Source organism: Frieseomelitta varia, unplaced genomic scaffold, assembly GCF_011392965.1.
Source record: "Frieseomelitta varia isolate USP_RPSP 00005682 unplaced genomic scaffold, Fvar_1.2 scaffold_987, whole genome shotgun sequence".
Classification (NCBI taxonomy): domain Eukaryota; kingdom Metazoa; phylum Arthropoda; class Insecta; order Hymenoptera; family Apidae; genus Frieseomelitta; species Frieseomelitta varia.
In genome coordinates this window covers 1,319-19,955 of record NW_025110797.1, presented here as the reverse complement: position 1 = coordinate 19,955, position 18,637 = coordinate 1,319, and the positions used below count along the sequence as shown (strand labels likewise).

At 33.8% G+C, this 18,637-nt stretch overlaps 2 protein-coding genes across 3 annotated transcripts in view; one reads left to right on the top strand and one right to left on the bottom strand.

Moving 5' to 3' along the window:
- LOC122538372 (tachykinins) overlaps window positions 1–16,570 on the top strand; it is a 27,428-nt gene extending 10,858 nt beyond the window's left edge. The window contains exons 2-7 of one of the 2 annotated variants that reach the window (XM_043672381.1): window positions 12,276–12,462; window positions 13,301–13,489; window positions 14,198–14,410; window positions 14,972–15,191; window positions 15,272–15,484; window positions 15,630–16,570. In XM_043672381.1, the coding sequence (XP_043528316.1) occupies window positions 12,277–12,462; window positions 13,301–13,489; window positions 14,198–14,410; window positions 14,972–15,191; window positions 15,272–15,423 (960 nt within the window). In that variant the 5' untranslated portion in view covers window position 12,276 and the 3' untranslated portion in view covers window positions 15,424–15,484; window positions 15,630–16,570. Of the gene's footprint in view, window positions 1–12,275; window positions 12,463–13,300; window positions 13,490–14,155; window positions 14,411–14,971; window positions 15,192–15,271; window positions 15,485–15,629 lie in introns of both variants that reach the window. The other variant, XM_043672380.1, reaches the window with a different exon arrangement.
- On the bottom strand, window positions 10,008–18,637 carry LOC122538374. Its single transcript, XM_043672383.1, has 6 exons — window positions 18,434–18,637; window positions 18,066–18,329; window positions 17,737–17,845; window positions 16,814–17,645; window positions 11,115–11,234; window positions 10,008–10,277 (listed from the first exon to the last, which is right to left on the bottom strand). Exons 1-4 carry the CDS (start codon window positions 18,618–18,620, stop codon window positions 17,462–17,464), a joined length of 744 nt encoding a protein of 247 aa, XP_043528318.1. The 5' UTR covers window positions 18,621–18,637; the 3' UTR covers window positions 10,008–10,277; window positions 11,115–11,234; window positions 16,814–17,461.

Sequence of the window (18,637 nt, the reverse complement as noted above, 5' to 3'; positions counted from 1 at the left end):
TCTCGTATTTTCACGAAACACGTGGAAAGAAAATTCTCGCAATTTCATCCCGATCAATTCGACAAACTTGAAGGGAATTGCGCGAAAATCTCAACGACATCATCAATCAGTAGCACAGGGCGCCTGAACTCGAAGCGAGCTATTTTTATCTTCATCGAAGAGGAACCACACTCGCGAAGCGGTAATCGCGGGGCGAAAGACGACACGCGACAATCCGCTCTGATTAATAATTAATATCCCGAGTAATTGGCAGGAACGGCACAAATGAATCGAACCGGTGATAACTGACGCTTGTCGAGCGTGTATGTTCATGTAACGCTTCGTCGATATACACGCGTGTGTAACGTTCGTTATTCGTGCAAGTGTGTGAGTACATTTGTACGCTTCTAATAGCCGCAATAATCTTGCGGCTTCACCGGACGAATAAATATCGGCTGGACGTAAAATTGCCGCGACAGGAGACGCGAAAAAATCCGCAATATGAAACTTTCACATATATATATATATATATATATATATATATATATATATATATATATATATATATATATTCAGCTTTCATCGATCGTTTCTTTCTTTTTTTTTTTTACCCTCTTCCTCTCTTCTTTTTTTCTTTTCGTCACAATGCACACACAAATGTCGCATTGCATTCCCAGCGTTTCTGTAGCCAGATACTTTTCAGTTACTTCGCGAAGGATCTTTTTCGTCGATCGATTGAGGGGAGAATTGTTTTGAGCAAAGAAAGGAGTGCAATATTTATATAAGACAATTTAGGATTGTAAAAGTATTTGAATATTGCTGCATTAATTATATAGTATTTATATCAGTGATTAATTAGGCCTAAATAAGAGTATGAAATAATTTCGGAATTATTTAGTCGTATTACAATTAATGATGTTTTCACACTATGAACGTGAAACATGAAAGAAACACTTCGTCGTGTGCTGAATATATTGTAGGATTTATAGGTCTTCAAAAACTGTTTCCATCTGATATTCATTTCATTGAAATTCATGACTGGCCATCGGCGTAAAAATATACGAATAATATTTGCGAATAAATTTTCCCTTCAATTGCTGCGATAACTCGTTTAATGAAAAAACAAATCTGATCTGAAACTTTACTGAAAAATCTCAGCAAACGAGATTGAAGTTTTTACGCTGAAATTGCGGCATTATACTCATTTGCGATTATCCTTTAAAAGGTTCTAAATTGGATACGCGTGACCATACTTAAGAGCGTCCCGTTTATCATTCGTTCGTTAATCGATGAATATTAAACAAACACCTCTTCGATACCAACGTATAACTAAAATATATGATGTAATAACTATGAAATATTCAAACGTTATAACGTCATTAATATTTGAAACCAAGTATTATAGAAATCAAGTACAGAATCGTTCTTCCTTAAATCAATAAAATCTCTTATCACATTGAAAATCGTCCGCCGATAATAAGTAAAAAACTATGTTGGAAATCTGTGTAATATATAAAAAAAGAAGCATTGAAGCATTGAAGACGGATCCTTGATCTTTCTCACGTTCGGTCTCTTCTTACAATATTTATTTATCTATTTTTATTTGTCTACATTATTTATATAATGAAAAGCGTAGAACATACATCGAATTACATCGAATATTAAAACCAACTATTTAGAAACTGTACTGATATTATGCACTAAAATATATTATTGTGATTAATCCGATCTTAACAAAAGTAATAAATATTGACAGAAGGAATACGTAATTAGATGGCTTTAAATACGTCTGTTCATCGTCGAAATTTCCAAATTTGATTGAAAAGATGCGTCCTTAACAGCGTCGAAAATATCAAACAGATTTTACCAAGCATGTTTATTGAAACATAGATATGAAACTTGGAAATACAAGAAATTAACAGTAGAAATATACATATATGAATATATATATGTGAAGACTTTAAATTAATGAAATTGCACTGAGTGTCCAATTTTATTCATGCACACAGGTTAATACATTTCGAAGAATGTAAACGACCACCCCAGGAGGTTTCAATGTTGAATATCTTTCTTTGATCGAAAACTTCTCGCAAAAGTTGTGTGCCTGTAGTGAAAGAGAAGTCGGAAACGTCGACTGTCGTTGCTGTTTTCCACCTTGGTGCCGCAACACCTTGACAACGTTCCCATCCCCTATCCCACGAAACGAACCCCTCGCTCGGAGGAAGCAACCGAGCTAATCGAATAGACGAGAAATTGCATGGTAAATTGCAAGATCGTCGCAAGCGTAAGTCGCGGGGAACGTTAAGCAGCCTCGCTGTTTGTCGCTGTTGATGTTTCTTCTAGTGTTAAGCCGGCCAATTGCTCAATTACTTATCTCAACGGAGTCTTCCCCTCCGAGCCCCGAGCCGATTACCAGAGTAATTGCCTAAGCGAGCTTCACAGTTTTGATCCCTTTCGCGATTTCACCTTTTTCCCTTGTGTTATATCATTTCATCGGGCGTTCGCCTTTTAATCGACGAAATATAATTGAACGAACGCCAAGAGGAAGATAGATCTCCACGTGAGAATTCGATTCAGCCGCGAGCACGAACAGGTTGAGCGATATCTTTGTAGGCGGACTGTAGAATTTTTTTTTTTTTTTTTTTTTGGATCTCGCTACGTGCTTTTATTTTCGCCGGCTTAACCCGTAAATCGAGGAATTATAATTCCTAGATTCATAATGCGGATTTATGGCAAACTTGAAGCTGCGCAAAATATGTAAAATATCCAAAAGAAAAGAGCATTAATTATAATGACAGGTAATATTATAATTTCCATTTAAATTCCATTTCTTTAGTTATGAAAATTTATAAAATGCATAAAAGTCCAACGTAATCTAATTGTAATATTACGGATGGTAATTTTTTTAAAATTTCATGAAATTGTCTAGAGTCTGAATGCAGACAGAATGAACATTAAATGAAATACAAAAAGAATATGAAAGGAATGCTTTTTTTCATAGGCATTCACCCAAAAAAATCTAGTTAAAAATGTAGAATTTAATAATAAAAATTAATGGAGAAAAATTAGAAATTAATGGGTTAAATATGACAATGGATCTCGTATCGTCAAAATCTAACGAGTTTAGTATCAAATCATTCATAATTTGTCTTAATTGAAATATTTACTATTCTCTGTTCTCTGTTACATTATATTTACTGATTAGAATGAACTATCAGTGTGCAAAGAAGATCCAAAAAAAGAAAAAAATGATTATTTCAAAACTTAATATTTGAACGAAAGCCAGTCATCTTTAACGAATAAATCTTCGAGGAATTTCTCGGGAAACGAAATTATGAAAAAAATGTTAATTTGCAACTATCGCTTTAATGATTGAAAGAAAATATTAATCAAAAGATTAAAAATATTAACTTTGATTCTACTGGGATAAGCCATTATGAATGATTAAAATTGAAGAAGCAGGAGCTTTCCGCGCTTTTCTGGAAGCATTCTCAAAATAGTTTTATCTACCACCTACTTTTATCTATCTACCACCTTTATGCTTTCGTTTGTAATTTACAGTATCGTGCAATTACACTGTTTTGTTCGAACAATTTCGTGAAATAGCGTTACATGTTTAATCGGACTCTGTCTGGTCTGATCCTACTGGAACTTCTATTGGAAAGGATCGTTAAGTTTCTCAACGCGTTTCTTAATCGTAATGAAACCAAGCACGTGCATTGAGGTACTTCTACGCCAAGACAGACAAACAAGAAATTCCTTGAAATTCAATATATCACCGGCGAACGTCTTACGTTCTCTTCGAGGCTGGTTTCCTTCTGAAAGAACTTTTATGCACGCGAGAAAGAAGTGCCACGAGGTTGATAAAATTCGGTCACTTTTGAGCTGGAACAGCAACAGGTTGGAAGGCACGAAATCCTACGTACACATATAAATACTACAGGCACGTTTACACATTACAGGCACGTTTCGACGACCGTGAAATCGCGAATCAAGTTGCCAATGCTTGAAATTACCAGAAATCTGGGCAATTTAATTCTATTATAAAACCACCGAAATGATCAAAATGACTAATTTATTATTTTTGTTAGAAATTTTATACGTATAAAACAATGATCAGTCAATGAGTTCAATGATTTCTCGTGTAATCAAGGCTTATGCAATTTAATCTGTTAGGTAGCTTTCGTATATTTTTTTACTTTAACGTCTCTGACGGAAATTTTACGTTTCAATCGACGGTAATTCTTAGTGTTAACGTTTTAAGATTTATAATAAAAGAATGTATGTAATATTTAAACATGTACTTTTATACAATGTATGAAAAGTAAAGAGAAGAAACATGAAATGTCACGTGCAAGATAGCTTTGAAAAGTTGAATTTTTAATATTATTTAAAAATCCATTGGAATGGTCCGTGAAATGAATATTTCCTGATTAAACATGCCCTCAAAACAATGACCCCTGTTCTGTCAATTGTTCCGTCATAAAAAAATTGAATTATTTATCACACGTAATAATGAAACATTCTCATGAAGCTTGAAGCTTCGATCTAACAGAGTAAGAATTGCTGATCCACAACCTACAATTCACATGAAAGATTGGAAATTGGATTAGAAAACACAATGAACGGACAATGAACCATAAAATTCAAATTCAACCGTAACGATTGTAAAATTATTACTTAGAACATGCAAAATCGTGTCGAATCTAGGAAATCGGAAATTCGATTGATACTGTCTCTATCTTGAAGAAAGCCAGAGAGGCACTGCGAATTTCTCCATTTTATCAGCTGTTTCTGATCTGAAAATCCTTCCTAATTCCCCTATGCCGGACGTTGTTGAGAAGTTGCGAACATTCGCGCCGGTAACGTGACCATTCTTCTCCGAATCAAGATCGTCCTTGGCTGTTCCATTCGAACGATGCTCGAAACAACCAAAGCTATCGACGTTTTCAGAACAAAGCCAATACTCCAACCGTGTATGTATATAACCGCCTGCATCGCGTCTCCTTTTTCTGCCCCCGCCTTCTCGGTACCATTTTCCACCTTGTCGAGTGTTTGTCTGTTTGCAATGGCGCTTCTTCTTCCCTTTCGTCCTTTTTCCTCGAGCTCCTACTATGCGGATCGCGTCGCGTTTACGCATTGTTTCCCCAAGTTACCAAGTGTTTGCCCATTCTTTCGCTGGGATCGAGCCGGGCTTCTTCGAACTTTTTTACCTTCGTTCGAAGCTTCCTTTACCTCGAGAACGAGGCGACACCGTTCTCGAGGCGAGAAAATAAAGACGACTTCTCGCACGCGTTTGTAAAAGTTCGTGTCGTGCTTCACAGGAGCTGGTAGTATTGATTGGAACAAGGGGAAAACGGATTTTAACAACTTTCGCAGTTGCTTTTGAGATATACTTTTGAGAGTAATAAGATGTTGCTAAATTGTAGATATACATATATGCATTTCTTGGGAAATTTAATGGTAGAATCACCGATGACTAAAGTATAATACTCGTAGCAAAGAAATTGAAGTGCATGGCGCAAGAAAAAGTTAATGATACAATAAAGAACTCGAGCTTCTGTATAATATTAATTATAAATAAAATAGAAATAAATATAATAAATAAAAATTTATATATTAATAATATAATGTAATTATTATATTATTATATTAAATACAATTGTATTATAGTAATATAATATAATTGTTTATAATATATTTTACTAAACATCACTCGAACATCTAAAAATACACTGTCAGATATATATAAAATTTCCATTAGAAAATTATAAATTGGTCATTTTGACCACTTTGGTAGTTTTAGTGTTAACAATGTAATGCAAACGACAAAGGAAGAATCATATAAAATAGAGTACAATGCTTGTTGCAACTTTCACTTTGTTGATAGTAGTTCACTTTATAATTTAAAATATTCAATTCAATTCGATTTCACTTATTATATTAAATTTAACTTCAATTACATTTTACTGCGTGGCTTGATTTTATTTATTATATTAAATTTATATTCATTTTTATTTTATTTATTTTCATTAACGCAATTTGAGGCATTTCATAACGTGAGAGTACTAATATTTTACATTTTGAATTTTACTCAAAAAGTTTCTGAACAATACAATGTAATTAATGACAATGTATAATATATAATATAATGAAAGAAATACTTCTTAATTATCTTTTGATCGTTTGAAATGTACATACAGATACGTACGATACCATCTTTATTTGCTTTAACAACGAATTTATTAAATCAAACACAATCCCGGTTATATCGAAATTTCAGTAAAGCCAATTTAATTTTTATACCGACAGTGTTACGATTGTAAATTAAATTTCGTTCGTCGATTATTCTTCCAAACGAATAAATATTAGGTTGGTACGATTGCTACGGCGATATTAAAATCGATTCTATTGCGTGGGAACATTCGCCAATTTGGTTAAAATTTCTCGTTCATCAGACGATCCTCCAGATAAGATCGCGAGATCTTTAGATTAAGCGAATTCGCATTTCTTGGTTCATAAGATGATGATAGATTGAAGTGAAAATTGAAAAGAAGCACGTAATACGAACGAAGAAAACGTCGTGGAATTTACTTTAGGTGAAATATGCCAGATGTTCGTTCGAGGGATCGCTTCATCGACTACGTTACCGAGAACATCAACGTTCTCAAAGAAGATCTTCAGAGATTCCTCGAAACGAGACCAATCGAAATTGCAACGATCCTCACGTTTTGCAGCCTCTTCTACTGGATCCAACAGTGGATGTCTGCGTAGTAAATGAATCGCAAGTACGAGACCGATATAAAGTCTCAATTTTCCTACCCGCGATTTTATCTCAATGCAATTTCTTACCCACCGACTTTCCTCTCCACCCCCCTATAACGATAATCTTCGTAATTTCTCCCTCGCCCTGCGATAGCTATACATCTCCCTTCTCTTTTCCCTAGTTTTCCTCCTTACACTTTTCCTCCTGACACTTTTAGCAAACAAAAGAGCGGCCTTTTCTTCTCCATCTCTCGCGATTTTGGTGTTGCAAACCATTCTCAACGCAAGAACGTTTCGAGAAAAGTTCGGTGAAACTGCTCGAAGCTAAGCAGATTACCTCGAAGAGAATACACGCGATCACGCGAGTCTTCGTGCAATGCAGACGCGTGTTTCGCATTACTTGATTTTTTTTTCTTTCCTTGAAATTAGATTGATCGCAAAGAAGATAACACGTGTATATGTATAAAATGCTTCTATCGTTCTTGAGTCTATCGACGTACGTAAACTCGAGGATTTAATAGAAATCAGAACTGGTTATTTAGTAGAAATCTGATTTAGGATTATTTTGAAAGGTCATTGAGGATTAACATCCTTTTTTTTTTTTTTTACTTTTCGATGAGCAAAGTATTAATACAATTATTGCAAGGAATTATAATATGAGATTAAAAAAATATCGTGGTTGACAACACGTGCAAATTCTAGTATGATATATCTACGTATAGCCTGCAATATATATTAATGCAATGCTTTTGATATGAATCTACCAAGACAAAAAGAATTATTTTATTACTGGTGACATTTCATTGATCAATTTTATATTTCAAATGGTTCGCGAATTGTTGGCGAAAAGTTAGTATATATAGGGATTGAATGTTTAAACGTATAATTAAACATTGTTTCAATCGTGTAATTTCAAACGCACAAAATATAATCCTAGTAAATATTGGAATTTATTACGTATTGTATATTGATTTTATGATTTTTTCTTGTATTGTTTCATATATCATGTAATTTTTTTCCTCTAAATTTATTAATGTAATCATCATAATCTGCATTTTTCTGAAGAATTAGATTTAAAAGTTAATCGGTGTAAGTTACTTTTTATTAAAAACTTGCGCCATGCAATTATCCTTTTATTAACAAAATCTTCAGTCAACAGGACAGTTTAGTTATCGTGCATTGTTATATCAAAAATATTATATTATAGTGATCATATTGTAACAATATAACTAAATTTTTGTCAACGGTTTTATCAAGATTTTATCAACAACTATTTGCATCGCGTAAGTCGATTTTAATAAAAAGTCACTTACACTGATTAGTTTCCGCGAGCCCTTCGTTATCCAGAAACACTTTCGGATTTGATTCAAACTTTTACCAACACAAGCTCTTCACTCTAATCAAACATTTAATTAAGAATTAATTAAATCACGCTTCTGGCATCAAACGAAAATATAACATTAAAAATTGATACGATAACCACTGACGTAAGGAAATTAAATTAAAAATTAATGCGTTAGATTACACTTCGGATAGTCAGTAAATTATGAAAATTAAATTCAAAATAGATTAAATTAGATAAATCAGACAAAGTAGATAAATTACATTGGATTAAATTGCTGAAATTAAATTCAAGCAGACAAATTAAATAAAATAATTCTTGCAACCGCTTGTGTTCGTAAAAGATCATAAATGCTCAAACACTTTCACGAACCACTGTGTACTGAAAACTGAACGACCCACGTTGTTTGTGTCCCACGTGGAGGAAAACACGTAACGTTGAAATTAAGATTAAGGGTAAACTGTCGGTTAGGGTGAAGATAGTGGATAAAGGTAAAGGTAAAGGTAAAGGTAAAAATAAAGTTCGTTCTTAGCTCTCTCTCTCCCGTGACATCACGACAATGGTACCAACGAAGAATGGTACTTACTATAATACAAAGATTGATTACTGCAGGGTAAAACAGTAAACGATTCCAATCAGTTTCGTATTGGCTTCCACTATCTTTCCCTCATTCTCTCTTTCTGTTTTCTTTTTTTTTTTTTTAATTCTTTGTACACACATACAGATATATATACGTATACGCCTACCTCTCAATCTCATCCGATCGTGTTTCGTCCCCATTCAACCTGAATGCGCAGCTGTAAATTGCAACCCTACTCACCGTACAGTGAACGTGGCTATTTTTGTTTCACCTTCGCTGAAAAAGTATCATCCCTCCTGTGTTTCGCTAGTGGGGGTTTTACTGTCAGTCGAAACGGTGTATCATACTTGAATTTAAAATGCAGCGATATAGAAGCTTGGAACGTTTTTATGAAATCTTCATCGCTCTCCTTGAGTTCAGCCTCTTTCTTTCTCTTTTTCTCGCCGTCGAGCATTCTCCGTATGTGAACCTGGAAAACGTTTGAATTGAGCATCAGTTCAATAATTGAAATTATTTATAAATATGTTGCGAAATTAAATAGGACGCGATGCTTTAGATTCATGTTGTCAGTTAAAAACAAACTAAAACGATAATCGCAATGTGTTGTTCTTACTGCACAATGAATCAATTTAAACTACTTGCAATTAATCGTAAAATCTGAGTTTCCTGATCAAACTTCCCAAGTTTAAGTGAAATAACTCGAATTATATAGTTTCTCTTTCATGAAATCAAACAAAATGCCCCTCAATTAACAGAGTAAGTCCAAAATTATGGAAACGAGTTTATTATTAAAATAGCAAACACTAAGAATTTAGTTTAATTTATTTTATGTTAATTTTTAACATCGTAAGTTAATCATTCGTTACCTTACCGTTATTTTACTATTGAAAGTAGATTTCCTCTCCTCTTAGAAGTATATTTTCTCCTAAACTACATGATCATAAGTTTCTCAACAATAAACCAACTTAAATTCTACCCTTAATTCGTCACAAAGTATTAAACGAAAAGTTTTCCAGTTTTCAGAAAATTAAGAAAGTCGAGTCGAATAAACACTTGCCTCGATTATTCCTAACAGAGATAACATAATTTCACTGTGTGTGTGTGTGTGTGTTTTAAGGAGAGAAAGGATCCGCTGGACGCGGATCATCGATTTTAAGAGACACTGTGGAATACAAAGACTTGGCTGGTCCCCGACTGATTACACAAGTGACCGATCCGTGAAGAAAAAAAAGTCGGCTTAGCATAGAATTTATACGACGCTCTTGCTCCCTCGTCTTCCCCGAATCCCCGTCGATCCATCCTCTCCTTCTGTGTGTCCGGTCTCGGTCTCTTTATCGAGTCAGGGGAATCCTCGCTCCGTTTGCTCTACGTCAGCCGGCGAACTGACCTCGACGATCAACCATGGTCCTATTCGTTAACGCGAATCTTTTCAAACTCCTCCAGTGTCAAATTCTTTGTCAATTTACCCTGCCCTTTTCCAGAAGAGAGCCGGAGAGAGTGGCCACAGTATTTAAATTTATCGATTTATCGTTTACAGTAAACTGTCTCTCACTCGAGCGGTTTTCATCATTTTGTCATTTAATTCGATTCAGGTTGTATCTGCTGGCGCATCTGTGGAAAATTTGTAATACAGAAAATTATGCAGGATACTTTGTTGATGTTGAATTTAATATCATCGTCGTTATTTTGTTAGTGTTGTTATTATTAATATTAAGTCTCGAAAGTGTGAAAAATATAATGAACGTTGAGGAATTAACTAATTAATATTTATCTTGTAATGTTCTTATTCACTCTCATTAACTGACGTTATTTCTTATTAGTATTAATAAGAATATTAGCAAGGCAGATCAATATTTCATGCTGAATATTAATTACAAATTTTAAGATGACACTTTTAATGTTTCAAAAAGTATTAGATATTGAAGAAGTTCAAAGAGATAGAATTCTGATAGATAGAATTATAAATACCATGCAATTTTGCACTTTGAAGTTCCCTGTAAATGCATAAAAGCCCACAGTTTAGCAATAAACTACCTCCTTGGAACGTAAAGAAACGAGTAAAGGCAGTCGTGTCGTTATTTCTGTGCTATGCACGTTGTATCTTTATTCACCATTCGCGTAAAAGTGATCGAAATGATGCGATGAATTATTTATCTTTTTTTTAAAAAAAGAAAAAAGAAAAGGACACGAAAGATCTTTTTCATCCAGTAGATGATCCCTGAAATTTTTCTCATAAAATGACTCCTGAAACTATCCTGTTCGTAAGAAACGAGCGAGGACGTCACACAGTTGAAGGAAATGAAACTATAAATCTGAAAAGTGCGAGAGAACGATGACGAAACGAGGAAGAAACCACGAGGGCAATGAGGTGATACGAGACGCGATGCTGAGAAGCGTTTTAATCAAGCCGTACGATCTGACACGGTTTACCGCGTCGTTTAAACTTACAAAGCGATATCTCTCGTACAAAACGTTCCACTATCGAACGTGCGTTGTGCAATTAACTCGCTGTTCGTTGAGTTTCGAACGACTCGACACGAAAATCCAGATTCGAAAAATGTGAAAAACCTGAAATTTAAAACAGAATTCAGACTGTTAAAATGTGAAAGATCAAATATAAAATATCTGGAATTTAAAGTCTGGAATTTAAAATGGGAAAGAGACTAAAACTGTCAATCGAAACTTCAGATTTTTAAAATGTAAAAATTCTAAAATCTAAACTAGAATGTAAAATCTAAATTTTAAACTAGAGAAAACTCTAGAATCAAAAATTTAGACTCTGTGAATGTGACAGGTCTAGAATCTGAAGTCTAGATTGCAAAATACAAAAGATCTGGCACCTAAAGTCTAGATCTTAAAACGGTAAGGCTTCGAAATCCAAGATTTAGACCTTAAAAATGTGAAAACTCTAGAATTTAAAATCTAAACTCTAGAAATACAAAAGATCTAGAATCTAAAATCTAGATTCTAGAAATGTTGAGGATATTAAACAGAACAGCTCAAATATATTAATATTCCGATTCAAAAATGATATAAAATTCAATCCTTGGTATCATAAGATATCCATGAATATCTTCAGCTTTTTCTCAGAAACTATTCTTCTTATTTCGATTCGATATTTCTTATCTCACTCTGAGAATATAGCAATAGAAACGTGAAACAATCCGCATAAAAAAAATATTTCAATTATTGCGTTCTTTTATTTCTCATTCAGTATTCATAAAACAACAATGATACATAGTAATAAAACGTACGTAACACACTTTTGCACGCAAGAAGCGATGAATTGATTTCGTTTCACGCTCCAACGTTGGTTTAATAGAATCACAACTGTACGCGTCCGTTCGCGTGAATAAAATACAAACGCCACACTTGTAAATACCAAATAACTCCGATACCAACCTGTCGACAATGATACGAATCGATATCAATGAATTCGTACGAAATAGAATGGACGATTAAAATAGAATGGACGATTGATCGTCGATTTAGATTGCTTCATAAAATACATTACGAATACTTCGAAAATATATAAGTAATAAATAGATTAACGATTCAGGCGATTCAAGATAACAAATTAATAACGATAATCTAATCTCTCTATTACAGAATGATCATCCGTTCGACGTTTTTATTAATGGTGTCATTCACGTTCGCAATCGCTGAAGAATCATCAGATGCTCTCTCAGACAAACGTGGAGCTATGGGATTTCAAGGAATGCGGGGGAAAAAGAGTTTTGACACTTTGGACCCGGACGACTTTGGAGTTTTGAAACGCGCGATCATGGGTTTTCAGGCAAATTAAAATTAAAATACATAAAGAAAATAAAATTGTTTTGATAAAACTAAAAGATTTGATTTCGATCGGATGAGATTATTTTATAAGTTTCCAAGATTATTTTAATAAAATAAAATTATTTCCTAAGGTTAATCATTCCTAGATGATAATTCTTTTTTAAAATAATTTCAGAGAATTTTTAGTAGATAATTGTATAGAATTTTGATTTTATTATTGTTTGAAAAGGATTATTCTTTATATTACATTATTCTTTTCTCATTATTATTATCCTATCCTTTCAAGAGTTATTCTATTATTATTCTGGGATATTAATTAGAAATAATTTTAATAAAATAAAATTGTTTTATAATTTTCTGAAATTAATGATTCTCAAAAGAATAGCTCTTTATTAAAATAATTTTGGAAAATTCTTCAAAGAATTTATATTATCTTACTCCTTTTTTTATTCCTACATTATTCTCTCAAATATTATTCTATTATTACTCCATCACTCGATCTTATGCACTCGCTGCGATGCTCGTTTACTACTAGAACTATCGATGACTAAAGCATAAAATTTATAACCGAGAAATTAAATCGCAAGGGAGAGGAAAAAATTTATAATGCAAAAGCCACTATTTATATATTTGGCTAAAAAAAAAATCAAGTCTCTGAAAATACACACTTATAAATATAACAAAATTTCTATGGAAAATTATAAATTTTGACCGCTTTGGTAATTTTAATATTAATTAAATAAACAAATCTCTCATTCTCTGTTTCTCTCTCTCTCTCTCTCTCTCTCTCTCTCTTTCGATTGACATTATACATAATGCATGGTTGCGTGTGCATACAGGGTATGCGTGGAAAGAAAAACTCGATAATCACTGACGTCGCGGACGAACTTTTTTCCGAGGAGACTAACAAGCGTGCGCCAATGGGTTTTCAAGGCATGAGAGGAAAGAAAGCCTTGTTAGACGATGAATATTACAAACGTGCCCCGATGGGATTCCAAGGAATGAGAGGCAAAAAATCTCTCGAGGAGGTAAGCAAACAGCGTGTCTGCAAATGATCTCAAAAATCATTCAAAAAGCGTTTGCACGAAGCAAAGAAATATAATATGTATCTCTTTGCTTCTTAATTTGCTTGCATCCACTTATCTCCCCTTCGTTCTTTTATATTTTACGTCTTCAACTTTCTTCGATGATCCTGAACAAGAAGAAGAAACAGCGAATTCAAACTCGTTATTTAAATTACTCCCCTGGGGAACGGAGGAACTTCTTAAAAGTTTATGCATACATTGCATAATTGCATCTGTTAATAGTAGAAACGTTATTTTCATTTCGCTTCTTTTATGAATCAATCTGGTGTGAGAAAAAACACCGTGTATTTAAAATTGAATCTACCAAAATAATCAAAATGAGTAACAATTTTTCAGAGGAATTTCGTAGATTTACAATTTCCAAAGTTTTACAATTTACGATTTGCAAAGTTTTAGAGATTTCTTTTGAAATATCTAAGTAAAAGTTTGTTTTTCTTCATTGCATTGCAAACATTTTCCTATTCTTTTCATTTTTCTTAAATTAAATTTTCTCAAAATTTACAAATTTTTGTTCAGTCACTGTTAAATAAATAATAAAATGAAAATATTGTTTGCATCTTTACTCGAATGTTACAATATCACACTTGTATAAATTTCCTATACGTGCAGATCTTAGATCAAATTAAAAAGAAGGCTACCACGAGATTCCAGGATCCAAGAGGCCAAGATGTGTATTTGATCGATTATCCGGAAGATTATGAAAAGAGAGTATTGTCAATGGATGGATTTTCAAATGTTTTCGACAAGAAGGACGAATTCCCGTGGGAGAAGAGAGCTCCGATGGGATTTCAAGGAACGAGGGGGAAAAAATCAATCCTTGATACGTGGGAAAATCTTGATAAACCAAGTCTTATAGATCTTCACGTGAGTATATGCTTCGTGAAGCAATATTAACAAACGAAACTACACTGAAATTTATGTCACAATCATAGTTACATTACATTAAGAACCAACAGCCTTAATGCTAGAAATTAGAATTAGAATTTTATGAAATTCTATTTAATTACAATTTATATACCTATATCGATATTCATAGAAAATTCTATTCTTTAATAATTGAAAGAAAATTTCAAAATAGGTCATTTGATGAGTTCCCATCATGGGAATTGAAACTAATAATTCATCATTATATACTGCTGTTATTCAAAGATTTATATTGTAGAATCCTCCATTATCTTGTTATATTTCTAATACTACAAAAGAAAGTTAATCTCTGTTTATCAATTCGATATAAACTAAGTAACTGAAATCGAAAGTTCATATAAGGATCCAATCGTTACTTTTCACTAAAATTCTGTAATTTTAGACATTAAAATATATTAAAATATCCTTAATGAATAACGAGCATATACGTTATACCATATATATTTAAATACACGTACTATAAATAGCGCGAATCTCAAAAGACCTAGGGGAACTTTGCAGGATTTCGAACGTAGGAAAGATACGATCGATGATTACTTAGATTACTCCATAAATCCGTCTGATTACGACACGAGGGCAGCTGATTTTCAAGATATAGAAAACAGTGGCAGCCCTTTCAAAAGAGCACGCATGGGTTTCCACGGGATGAGAGGCAAAAGGAACGCCGGGGAGATTTATGGATTCAATTCGAGCACTGCGGGCACGACGATCGGTTATCAAGGTACTTATACAAATTGCGCAACGTTGAAAAAAAAAATTACGATCGAATGGAAATACTGCGAACTGTGTTTCTCGAAACAGGCGTTCCGAATCTCGCTGTGTACGAAATTGAGAAACGATCACCCTTCAGATACCTTGGAGTTAGAGGGAAAAAGAATCCACGATGGGAATTCCGAGGGAAATTCGTTGGGGTAAGAGGCAAGAAAGCGTCGACTTTGCAGGCTGTCTTTTAATGTATTTCAATAAGAAGAAACATCGAAAGGAGTATGAATGAAGATTCGTGAATGTTATTAGGTAACTTGATGAATATCGTAAATGGATTTACGGATTTTTATCAAGACTGATATTTCTGAAAATATAAAAATCATAAAGGCAATCTAATTATAAATAATGTTACGAATGAGATAGTATATGAATAATATGAAAATTTTCATTTCAGGTAATCAGCAGTAATGTTACCGCTTTTCTTGGTGACAACAATGGCAACAAAGCAACAATAATCATTGTGTATTGCTAGTCTTTTTTTGTTTAAACGTGTATTAAACTGCGCCGCTTGATAGATATAAGAAAAAAACAACGGGCGTTACTTCTATCAGCGGACTATACCCGTTATTATCACTACATTCCGTGCATAGTATGAAATAATACGTTGTTTTATCTCTTTCGAACTTTAGTTTCATCCCACAAGCATGTATACAGCTCTTATCATTGCTTTTTTAATTTTTGACACAGAAGAACTATTTATCTTTTTATATCCTATATGTTAACTTAAAGCAGACATAATATAGAAGATTCTATTTTTCTCTGGAAAAGAAATTATCAATGTACATACATGTGTACAGATATTTTACAATTGTTCCCTTAATGTTTTGTACCCGTCATAGATTATTACCTTTACAAATAATTTTTAGAGTACACAATTATCGCCGTGGTATTTGGTATTTCATCCCGTGATTAAAACTTATCGGTATTGTGATTTGTAAGTGTGAAAGTTTCTAATAATTTAAGAAAAGAGAATAAATAAACCTATATAAGTTATTTGATTTATTTGCTTAATTTAAAATGTGTAAAATCATGGCAATTATTCAAGAAATGATGAAAAGAATCCCATTTACTATTTCACTGAAGAAAATATCTTATTTTAACAAATATGTCTATTTTTGTATGTTACAGAATTTTAATTAATGAATGAAATTCCTTGTAAATCGTATTGACTACATGTATCACAAATTATACTGAACTGTTTGTTCCAATTGGTTTAAGAAATTAGATAATACTATGAGGAGAGATAGATACTAGAAATATATGTATGTGTTGCCAAGTAAAATGCTTGTTCGTTGTAACAAAATATCATATGTTTAAGAACTTTAATATCATAAATATTTTTGCAGTTTTATCTATCCTCTTTCCTTTCCTTACTTTTCTTTTTACACGAAATCAAAAGCGAGACAAACTTCCTTTTTTCGCAAAGGCCAGTAATTTGTATACAATGACAACAAAGTGTGTCAGAAAATTTAATGTTAAACCAATAAACGCGATAGAGGTTAGGTTATTGAAACAGACAATTCTACAATATCTGTTATATTAATATTCGATTGGAATGTTACAAATATCGTAAATTACCCAAATCTCCTTTCATTTCTATCTATAGTAGAGGTGAAACAAAAATTCCATTCGATTTAAAATCAATCAATCATCACAGGCTCGCAACATAAAACTGGCACGCTGCATTTCCTTACGGTTGGCTAACCTGTACTGCTGTCATTCGCGAAGTGAAAATTTCCTAACCTATATACACGCGGATCTGTCATTTCACAAACGTAAATTCCAATTGTTGGTAAGTAATATTCACACGATAAAATCAATTAAATCCTTAAACGAATGTATTTAATAATGAATTACTAATACACACGCGCACACAAGTACCAATCTTCAAACCGTACAAAGTAAATATCAAAATAACGCGCGTGGATGTACAAACATGCACAGAATCCGTAAGGAAATTTTGATTAACCAGATAATTTATTTATAATGCTATATGACACATATGTATACATATATCACTCGACATATTTCGCCTCTGAAACTCGTTTGTTATTAATAATTAAAGAATATCCTTTCACTCTCGATCCCCTTAGATCAGATAATGTTCCGAACAAAATATACGAAGTTGTGCAAAGTATGACGATGACAAACGCGCCAAAACTGCATCGTCATAAATTTTCGACGTTCTATGGATTCGTCTAAACAGATAGAATAGTCAGTGCCCGATTAATTGTGTTTTCTGAAAGGGGAGAAGCTCTCGTCTTTTATGGAATAGGTCGGTACCGCGAAATATTCGTTTCCAAGACGAAAGATGTACGCCTTTAAACTTCTTTTGCCGAACCATGGACCCCACCCCTTCGGTTTCTTGTAATGTTGTTCCGCTTTCTTGTCATTTCCCCTGCAGTGCCAGCTAAGGATATTATAGTTAAATAAAGAATGAAAACCTCTAATTTCGCTGGTAATTTGTCGTCAACGGGCGTGTCATTAAGAAGGCTACGAACCAATCGTGTTTTTTCACCCAGGTATTGCACACGGTCGATAGCCAATTCTTCATTTGTATCGTAAGTTTCTCGTCGTCGTATTTCCCGCCGTTTCTTCCCACGAGTCCATCTTTAAAACGAAGCGAAAATTGAAATTTTTGAACTTACAGAATCTGCGATCTGTCATAACTCTATTAACTTGGAAATTTATGATTCGAATTTGAATATATATAACGCCATGCGATGTAACTCGAGTTTGAATTACATAACGAATACTTGGAACGTTGTAAGTAGGATCGGATCGTTTTCAAATATGTTCGAGCGTGTTACCTGTTTCATGTCCGACTAACCTTTTTCCATCAGACGGAAGTTACCAGGACTTTTCGTCAATGATAAAAATGGATCGTCCCGGTCGTTCAGCTTTTCCGCCCTTTTCCCGCCCCAACTGTTGAAAATATTCCCCCTGGCCTTTATCCTCTTAACGTTGTTGAATCCATCCGCGAATGCGTCGAGATCGTAGGAATCGTGCACGAGTTTCGTTCCCTTTCCTTGTAGGTCGACGTTCGCCCGGGAGTATCCTTTTGCTCGTTTGCCGCTCCAAGGATCAAACGGTACTGGAAAAGAAATGATTTCGCGAAGGGCCGGAGGTGTATCAAAGAACGCAAGTTACCCCTCTCACCTGTTAAAATATTACTCGGAGCCTTTTCGTTTCGCTCACCTTTTAACGATCCCTTTTTCCATACTTTCCATATTTCGTTCCAAGATTTCTCGGTGTGATTGTCGGTCAGTATATCATTGCTATCGTTCCCTAGTTCCATTATGTCTGGTAACGTTGTATCGTCGATCTCTGGATTCGCGAGAATCGCGCGTATCAGAAGGGGGACCATAGGAAAAATCAGCCACATGCCTAGAACAAATTATT

Excerpts from the sequence above, each read along its gene's own strand:
- LOC122538374 (XM_043672383.1), bottom strand. The coding sequence starts at position 18,620 with ATGTGGCTGATTTTTCCTATGGTCCCCCTTCTGATACGCGCGATTCTC. Across the intron at positions 18,330-18,433 it reads GAAAAAGGGATCGTTAAAAG|TACCGTTTGATCCTTGGAGC; the intron begins GTGAGCGAAACG and ends TTTCTTTTCCAG. Across the intron at positions 17,646-17,736 it reads TGGGTGAAAAAACACGATTG|CTGGCACTGCAGGGGAAATG; the intron begins GTTCGTAGCCTT and ends TAATATCCTTAG.